The sequence below is a fragment of the Phallusia mammillata genome, chromosome 1, assembly GCF_965637545.1.
Source record: "Phallusia mammillata chromosome 1, kaPhaMamm4.hap1.1, whole genome shotgun sequence".
Lineage (NCBI taxonomy): Eukaryota > Metazoa > Chordata > Ascidiacea > Phlebobranchia > Ascidiidae > Phallusia > Phallusia mammillata.
In genome coordinates, this window is record NC_137252.1 from 28,206,648 (window position 1) to 28,216,945 (window position 10,298).

Sequence of the window (10,298 nt, forward strand, 5' to 3'; positions counted from 1 at the left end):
TGCTAGATGAGAGCAAAGAGCTTAGCGTATTATGTGACAAATTTAGACGACATAATATCGGAAATCAGCATTTTTATTTTTACGAGTGGATTATTACATAAGACTACGTGAAATAAAAAACTTCGAAGATACAAAAGCCCGGTTTATTAAAACTAAACTAGTCCCATATAAAAACAGAACATTGATACTGCTTAAAAATCACAAATGAATCGATTTTATTGAACAAATATCAACAACATTCATCAGAAGCGTAACGCCTCGTGGACATTCGATTGTACGTGAAAATATGTTACAGTGATGAAACATACACTAAAAATGTGTTGTTGTTTTTTACATTGTACACACAGTAAGTATAGACACAGTAAGTATAGATATTTCTGCAAACAACAATTAAAAATGTCTGTGTTACATACGTTTTGCAAATTTTAAAATGATAAAATGGATTGTTTATTTTGATTTATAATTTTTTACGTTTTTTACCATGTTTAGTGGTCCTGAGAATAAAGTAAAGATTGTAAAATATATTCAACTGAAAATCGTCAGCTTTGGTATTTAAATTTGTGTTTTTTTGTGAAAAAGTTTGCAAAAAAGTTATATTTCCACTTGAGTCACATTAAGGTTGGCTTTTGGACGCCTGTAACAAACAGGTTTTGAGACATATGGAGGTTTAGTTTTGCCTGATGTACGTTCAATGCTGGGAAATACACAAGTACACCCAAAAGGAATGTGAACAGTTTCATAACAGCGTTTTCTTTTGTAAGTTTTTATAACCGTAATGGGAAAATACATTGGCACACTTCTCAGATGCCGGGTTTCTCTTCTAGTTACCATGTTGATACAGCCATCGCAAAGGCATTTGGCTTTCACCAAGTTTTGTGGCGTTCTACAAAATTAAAATTAAAACATGAATCACAGACAGTTATTACAGTAAACCTCGATTAAACCGGTTTCGGTTAATCCGGATCTTAGCCTATTGCGGACAAAAGCTTAGGTGCAAATGATTTGTAATGTGGTAAGGCTTGAACTATTCGACATTGGTTAATCCGGATCTTAGCCTAAACCGGACAAATTTGGACCAAGTTGTTTCAGATTAGCCGAGGTTTATTGTATATTTATGTAAGCTTTTGCTGCCAGGCATAATATCAAGTTTATTGTATATTGTTTCTCCCTCTGAAATTGCGGTAAGTCAGTTACCTTTACCTACCTTCTCGCATCAAATTCGCGCACAAATTTCCAAGGTGATATACTAAGTTCTCTTGGCGATCTTGCATTCTGTAAGTAGCTGTTTGTAAATGTTGGACAGCTTTTATTTTTGGTTGACCTCTTCTCCCGACCAATACCAGCGTCTACGTCATCGTTGGTGACGTTGATCATCTCTAATGTGTCCATCAGTTTCGGGTTTCGGAGTATAAGCGCTTTAAACTGGCGGTATTCTTCAGCAGCGCCAGCTAGGCCGCTAGAATCACAGAAACAAATGTTATGTAAAAAATATATTGACAAACTACGTCGCGTTGGACTGGATAAACTGAAAAACTCATTATGTTTTTTATAGCATTGTGTTGTTCTTTAGTAATTCCATTTTTTCGAAACCCGTTTACTAAATCACAGTACGCCAGGCCCATTGAAGACGCCTGCGGTGAGATTCGAACCCACGACAGGAGTCGAGTCCCGGAAAGATTCCTGTTGTGGGTTCGAATCCCACCGCAGGCTAGATTTGTGGTGAATGCTTGTTGACCGGCTGATTCGGTATGGTGCCTTCAATGGGCCTGGCGTACTGTGATTTACATATGAGTGTGCCGTAATCGCTGGTCTGCATATAGACGCTTCAGGGCTGAACCCAGTTATGAATTTATGTTCATCTTAACCCGTTTACTAAATTGTTGATAAAGATTGTGATTATGTATGTTTGGTGTCAGTTTTTTTTGCCCTATCATATATAGTGCATACATTAACTTATTGGCGCGTCATCGAATATTGGCGCGTCATTTGTTACGTCAGCGGCATTGCAATATTTGTGACACAAAACGTGCCGAAGTCGCTACAAGACAAGAACACACGTTGTGAAACTGTTCGTTAAAAGTATAATACAATGCGCCAGAACCTAAATTGCTAGACTTGTGCTCAGATCAGTGATTTTATATGCACATAAAGGTTCACCTAAAGTTGTAGCCGCTGTAACGTCCAAAAACGAGATTGGTTGTAGGATAATTTTCAAGGGTACATAGAATCGCATACATTCCCCGGTTCTAAAAGGGTGAATAAAAGGTTGACGAGCATTGTACATAACAATACCGGTGTCAATGCCCCATCCTTGACTGTTCCCTTTGACAAACAAATGCTTCCACGTGGAGACCGCGCTCTAGGTGCGCCAGCATTTGGGGAAACCTTTCCCATTTCCCGGGAAAATTTGTCGCACCACGTGTTTTATTGCAGTCTTTCCGCCGTCAAATATTGGCACACCGAGGAGAAAGGCAAGGTGATGTTAAGCTTGATTCAGTCACTTGATTACCTCTACTTTCACTTGCAGCCTTAAATGGAGACAGGTCGTTCAAAACTAGTTTGCTTGTAACCGTTTTGTCAACCAGCCCCCAATTACTTGGGGTTTACTATATTCCCCGAATACACCTGCAAATTTTACTTGCAAATTAAGATTTATAATTGTTTGTGTTTGTCCACTTTTTTTGATCGGAAATTACAATCTACATGCTAAGCATATAATGTCCCTGAAGTTTGCAAATGTAATCACCATCATAGGATGAAAAATAAATGAAAAAGTTGGTGCCCCAGTTACCTAAGATATCATGGTGACTACGGCAATGTGTATTAAAGATGATTTTGAAATGCATCAAGTCAAGCTTTCTGTAATCACATTATACGTCGTTTAAACGTCACTTTAGTCTAAACGCAGTAGCGCACCGTAATTGAATCAAATTGACGTCTGTCGCTGGACTGACATAAAGTGCTAAAGAAAGCTTCAAATATAGGTTTCAATATGATTTGTGCGTTTATTGTTAGACATTCTTTTGAAAAAATATGTAAAGACGTGTAAAATCTGCGTAAGCTTCCTTTCATGCTATTGAAGTTCGAATCAAAAATATACTCACTTTTCGTAGGGGCTCATTCCAACTTTTATTCCCTCCGTTACGCCAACAATTATTATAACAATCGTCTTGAAGATCATCTTAATTTCGGCACAATTCCCAACGTTTTGTTGTAAATCTCGATTTGCAGACTGCTGAGAGGCTGGTGTCGCGCGGCTCTTTTATATTGTCCTTATAAAACTTGTTAAACGCAAATATTTCGATGGCGGAAGTATTTGGTTGACTACGTCTCATGGTAAGGTTTTGATTGCAGCTTGTTCCTGTTTCCACTTGGCTTTTGTTTCTTCTACCAAGTCAGATTTTATTTTAGTCAACATCACTACGAAATCGAATGTTAATCAGCTTTCATATAGATTTATGATTATTCTTTATTTCAAAAACTTCATTTCAATATAATCTGTTCCTAACAAAAAGACATTTAGGGAAAATTCTTTGACATTTTGCGTTTGTTTCAACGCAGCCTATATTTTCAACATTTATTTGTGTATGAATACGTCATTTAGTGAATACGTCATTTTTATGTTTATAGTGACGTCACTTGTCTTATCTTTGTCCGGTATTTTACACAATAACACTCAATCCTTCCAAAAATTCCCCGCCCCAAAATATTTGCAATAAACATGCCATCACCACATGCCATCAGTAAGTTGGAATTTCGCTTTTACAATTCTTCGTTGTTTTATATTTTCCAGATTTCTTATGCCAGGGGTGTCCAAACTTTTTTTAATGGGGACCAATTTTTACCAAGTGAAGACGCCCGCGGGCCAACGTGTTTTTAGAATTAGAACACAAATATACGGGATTTAAGAAATTGTGGAATTTTGTTGCGTCAGAACGATGTACACTTCCATTTTACCGGGAAATAAAGTTCCATGGAAGGCTTTTGCCTTATCCGGACGATGGCGGGCCATACGCAACACAATTTAAAAAAACAGCTGCGGGCCACTTGAAATGCCGCCGCGGGCCGCACTTTGGACACCCCTTCCTTATGCGAACAACAATAACATCGCCCAATTTGACTAAATTTGGTCAGGACCTCTCAAACGACTATTGTCGCTGGAAATTCCAAACTTGTTCTTGCACTACCGGTCGTTTACCCATGTGCGCTTTCTTATTTGCTTTGCGCATTTCTCTAATTTTATTGTTTGCACAAAGTTTGACTTAACCTCAAATAGGCATTCTTACAAGATCTTAAAAAGCCCGGTACTGGGCTGGGTCTGTGTAGGTCTTGTCGTTCATTGCTAAGAATATCGATATTCAATGACATGTATGCATTGCTATACCAAAAAATGCCCTAAACAACTTTTTCCAAAGAGGTTAAATGTTCGCTCAACTTCGCTTTGCTACGTATGTTGTAAACGGGCCTTTAGTCCTTATTCATATAGAATCTTGTGCTGGGTTCGAACTCAGAACCCTCACGTTTACGAAACCGTTAACTTTCATGATCGGCAGTTAAAGCGCCCCCAGCCATTCAGCATTAAGCACCTCGGCTAACTTGGTGATTACTAAAGTTACCTTTTAGTCGTATTGTGCTAATATTTTTTATCGGTTTCGTGTGGCTGCCAATTGAACAGGGGTATTTTTGGTGCAAAAATAAAGCAGTTTATTGATATTACAAACACAGTAATCAAATAGAACACAACTAAAATCATAAAAAAAGTATAGAAAAACATATGACTTTAAACATAACTGACAAATCGTAAGCGTTGAAACAAAAAAATTTGCAGTGGTGAACACATATTATTATAAATATAGCATTGTACACAACTACCGACGGTTTGCAAAATGATACAATTCATAAAAGTATGATTGTTTGCAAGAAAACACGACAAAAAGTAAAAAAATAAAGGCATACAAAAAATCTCGTTTTGTTGTGTAAGACGACTTAAGCATTGCTGTTGTTTACAAATCTTATATCCGTAAGTGTTGTGAATTTAAGTGAGGTACGGGCTTCATTGTGGATTGTTGTTGTTTTGTATGACACAGTGGCAACCAAAGTGTAGGGTGATATATGATAGTTCGTATGAGTTGGTAGTAGCATTGTATAATCTAACGGCCCTTGGTAAGTCCATTCCAACGCTTTTCAAGCCGCTTCGAACCTCAACGCCTGAAATTGGGTCAATACAACCCTCGCACAGACAAACGCTATCAAGAATGTATCGCTTTCCAAAAGGTCTACAAAGAAAACACAAAGTTGTCATTAGTCAAATGAAACTATCTACAGCAGATTACAAAGTATGTATACAGTGACTTTGCAAGTATCGATTGTTGTGTTTGAGCACGTCAATGGCGCTAAGAGAGACCTAAAGTGGTTTGACAATTTGCTGCATTCGCTGTTATGGCGTAAATGCGTAGTTTTTATTGCAAATGACGGTAAATAGGATAAATCGCTTCCCCATTCCTTTTCATTACTAGGTGCAACGAAAATTTGGACAAGGAAAGATGCCTATAAAAACTATAGTTTCACCACTTCAGTGTTGTTCTTGTTCAAAAGGTTTCGCAACCAACTAGAATGCGTACTTCCTTTACGTTACGACATTTCCAGCAGTATTGTATCATGTTCTATTCTTAAGTCGTGCAAAGATAAATTATGTTCAACAGTTGTGCAAAGGAAAAACAAAGCCACTCGATAAAATGGCTCATAGATTTACATAATTTTCTGTCCCGATTTAACGTTGGTTAACATAATAGCATATTAGTGTCGGTTAAGCTTAAACGTATTTACAAGTATTTTATACCACAATACTTGGCTACGTTTGCTTAAACAGCGTTTGAATCATAAAGCCATGAAAATAGAATAAATCCTATAGCGTTTTTTGAAAATTGCGTGCCATGACACGTTTTGCAACTTCGTTTTTGTAAAGTTGCAACGCGCCTTCGAGTTTCCGCGCACTCGCTAGTGACGTCAGTAAAGGGGAAATCACCATCACTTGTGCCAAGTTATGCTGCTTCCAAACTACCGGGAGGGATATCGACGAAATAGGGTTTAAATTATGCACAAAACATGTTTTGTCCCCTGAGGGACTTTTTTTACTTCTTACTCTACCGGTAGCAAGGAAAAGTTCGTTCGGAAAAAATTACCCGCAAAAGTTGGAAAAGGTTGAAAAGTTCCGCATTGCACTACTGTTGTGCAGTGTGTTTAAATTTCTGCATCTGGAAGTCTTAATTTTATGGGACTGTGGACGACAAACAAAAATCAACAATGCTAATAACTTAAACACCATCTATCCGTTCTATTTTTGTTTTGTTTTTGAGTATAGTCAAAAAAGATTTTTTTAAATTAATTTTCCTTATTTTGGTTTTGTTTGTAAGAGTTAAACAGTCGTTAAACAACAACCATGTTGCTTGGATAGTCAATTATACTTTGCTGCGAAAACCCCGAGCAGGGTAAATTTATTGTGTGCAAACGTATGCACTACAGACACAATACTGCTCTTGCCAAAGTTTTTAAAGATCAAAAAATTAAACTTGAACTATTTGACTCACCTTCGGCTGTCGTAGTTCGTCACAAACTTCCATGGTGAAATACTGCGATCCTTCAGGCGAGCTGCCTTGTTCTTGTAAGCTTCTGTAAATGTGGGACACCCCGTCAATGCTGCTGCTCTGCGTTTTCGCTCGTGTATCTCGTCCGCGCCCAGATCAGTAATATCAATTGTATGAAGCTCATTCGTCGCTTTTTGTTGTGTTTCAACAACTTTTGCCATCTCCAGGTATTCATTCAACGCCTCGTCGCTGTAAAAATATAAAATATACATAAGGTTTTAATGTTGTTACACATAAATGTGAGGCTTGTTATAATAAATGTCAAATGACCTTTGGGCTTGGTCAATTTCATTGCATGCATTGCCTACTTTTCTTCGAGCAGTAAAACGCAAAAAACTTTCAGTGTAACCTTACTGATATTGACCTTTGTGTTAGAAATCTCAGACCTAAACAATTTGCTACAAGCCTTGTCAGTTAAAGTGTACTTTAGTTTCAATTTGAGTGTAGTGTCCTGTTTTTGCTTGCGAATGCAAGGCGTAGCTTTAAAAGTTTGCCATATTTATCACACGAAGGAAGAAAATACTTCAAGCCATTAACCAAGTAATGTTACGTTTTGTGGTCTTTTGATTTTTAACGCAATAGCAGCCAAGTTAGTGCAGAACAATTTTTCACGAAAAATACAACTACAAGATAACCACAAATCACTCTTACCTTTGTCCCATGCAGAAAGGTACAAGTAAGAAAAAACAAGAGGCAGTCGTAACTGCGGTCAAAATCAAATTTCCAGTCAACATGTTTGAAACTGTTTCTGTCTTTCGTTGAATTAATGAATCAAACTATGGCAACCAAAGCAGGCCGCCCGGTATTTATGTGCTGCCCGAAACCAATGACTTCACTCGCGCAACTCTTCTTGACAATACCCTTTCCGGGTTCCGAGTCTGCTTCTACGTCATCATGTGTGTGGCATACACGTTTTGTGCATCTCGGATATGATTTCTATGGAACCGAAAATGCTGCATTGTGTTGCACATTGTAACTTCGACATATAGTCTTATTAATAATCTATATGAAAAATTATTAATAAGATTCCCGTATGGTTAGGATAAAACAATGCTTGGTTTGTTTAAGGACGTTTTTTTTAAGTTTAAGGGTTTTTTGGCTATAATTTTCTGCTTATATAGGGTTGCAAACTATTGTAGAAACATTTTTGCTTGACATGTAAATAAAATACAATGGACAAGCAACTGGCGGATGGCGAAGGGGCCATATGGGTCATCAAGTCAGCCATTCGTGTATAGAAATAACAGGCAAAACATTAAAAATAGTCACACAACTTAATTGCAAATAGTCAGTGTGTGCGCAAGTCGCAAAGACTCAATTGATGTACTCTATTGGTCCTGTAAATGTGAATATACATAGCACGTAGTTGCGAGGGAACTGGCGGGAAGGTAGCAAGTGTACCCTAAAACGGACTGACTGTTATTTCTTACAGCAATATACACTTTATTTTGAAACCCATCTTGAAATACATGATAAACAGTAATTATAAAGGCACCACCAGAAACAGACTTTAGCAAATGCAAAAATACAAAAAAAATCCGTGTTCAATGTAAAGTCGTATACGTATAGTATACTGTTGCTCAAATAGTCTGCGAGAAAAACAAAATAATGATAAATGTTGTGTAGCCTCTTTAAGATGGTTTACAATACACCGCTTACGTATATTCCAATGTGTATTTCTACGTACTGATGAAAATCAAAGGTTTTCTACATAAGAAAATCAAAGGTAAAATTAAAATCATATTCAAATATAGTCAAATTTTGATATAGTCAAAGTCAAAACGGACATTTTTGGAAATAGTTAATTGGCAACTGAATGTCAGAAAGTATTTTCGTTGGTTTCTCTGTTTTAAAAAACTAAAAATAGCTTGATTTCGTTCTAGTGGGCGGTGGTCTACACGTGAAATGACGCATTTCGTTAGGCTTTCGGCCATGCTTTCTTTCCGTTGATACTTCCTTGATTGGATGTAACGGCTGTAAACGATAAGTCTTTGGTCTGTTGGCGCTTGTTAAGCGGATTTTAAAGTTTTCCTTGATATTGATTTGTACTGTATTGGTACTTGTATTGTATTCGGATATGTACAGCCCTTGACTTGAAACAAATTTGGTAATCACATCAAGAACATGTCAATATGTTGTTTGTTTGTTTTTGCGATGGCCGACTAAATTTAGCAACCGACATTGCCTATAATAATTGCTTGTTCAAAATCGCAGAATTCCAAGACAAACGTACTTCTCAACCTTTACCAAAAATGTTAAGCTGAAACAATAAGTCATATTTTTGGAGGTCACATTAAATTAGAAAACATAAAACTACTAAACCTACACGAGGTTTAGTTATCTGTTCATTTGTTGCACTTTTATAACTAATACGTTGTTAAGATTAAACACATATTCAAATGCGTTACTGGAGAGTTTTGTTCGAACGAAAGCAAAAATTTCACTTGTTGCCCCAAGCAACCAAACTTTGATACCCCCACTTGCGTCACATAATTTGGCAGTTGGGTCGGTTGTTGGGGTCCGTTTCATTTTTCAGTTGCAGGCCTCTGAAACTCCAGAAACGTATCACTTTCGGTTTGACTGTGCGGTCAAATCCATTTTGCAACATTTGCAACAGAAGGGTCAACAAATTGCTTTTGCCCTCATTGTTTGAGCTCCAATACACGCAACGGAGAAATGGTTGAGTAATGCATCATTTCTATTTTTAACCTTCACTCCTTGTATATAATGTTCCGTTCATGTCTGGGAAATTTAATTTGGACAAGTTACAAGAGGAATGTTGAAATCTGGAGACAAAATTCCAGTTTCCCTTTTGATTGTTCCGTAAAAGTCCAAAGGGAATTAGACTTGGGTTTGTAGTTTCCCAAGGATTCATGCGTTGTTTCAAAATCATTTTATTTGAACTTATAACTAATCTATAGTGAGTGGGTTTTAGTCAGTGTTAAAGTAGTTGTGTTGTTGTATGCGAACGACATGTTTGCACAAAACAGCCAGCTTTATTAGTCTGAACTTGATTTTTAAATCTTGAACTAAATAACATTTGCGCTATGTTAAATAAGACGCGTTTTCTGGCCATACCATTGTCTGATCAAAGAACATGATTTCACAAGGACAAAAAACTTTCTTTGAGTGGCTGCCACCTTTGATTCATGCAATTAAGTTTATGGTTCGGTACGCGATTTAGTTAAGATAGCTCCTTTTGTTTTTCATGACAAGATTTCTTGTGGTCTCTTTTTTTGGCGCCCTGTCACAAATATGAGAGAATATTCATAAGTGTTTATGATTGGACTTTTGTAGCCCATAAAAGTGGTAAATATTTTTTATAACGGCACTTCATTTGTTGCTGCAGCTGTTTTGCACAATTTTATTCGTCAATATCTAAAACAGGTTGAGCCATATCGTATTTAAAAGCAAGTCAAGGCCTTTAAACCGGGTAACATAGTGGAGGCATTTAAACATGATGCTGGTAGTGCTGCAAATATTGAATGCAATGATTTTATACACTTGGACCCTGGTTAGGAACTCCTGATTTATGGCATGTCCATTGTACATCTACACGCAACGATATTTGGCTTTTTAGCACCACAAGTGGCCGGTTTATTTTTCGACAACAGTTGGTGAAATTGGCTACAAGGCTTTATAGTTTCAAACATT

At 37.1% G+C, this 10,298-nt stretch overlaps 1 protein-coding gene across 1 annotated transcript; it reads right to left on the minus strand.

Moving 5' to 3' along the window:
* Window positions 1-4,795: 4,795 nt before the first annotated feature.
* Window positions 4,796-7,473, minus strand: LOC145234822 (uncharacterized). Its single transcript, XM_080099544.1, has 3 exons — window positions 7,296-7,473; window positions 6,588-6,833; window positions 4,796-5,276 (listed from the first exon to the last, which is right to left on the minus strand). Exons 1-3 carry the CDS (start codon window positions 7,376-7,378, stop codon window positions 5,054-5,056), a joined length of 552 nt encoding a protein of 183 aa, XP_079955670.1. The 5' UTR covers window positions 7,379-7,473; the 3' UTR covers window positions 4,796-5,053.
* Between the last annotated feature and the right edge of the window lie 2,825 nt (window positions 7,474-10,298).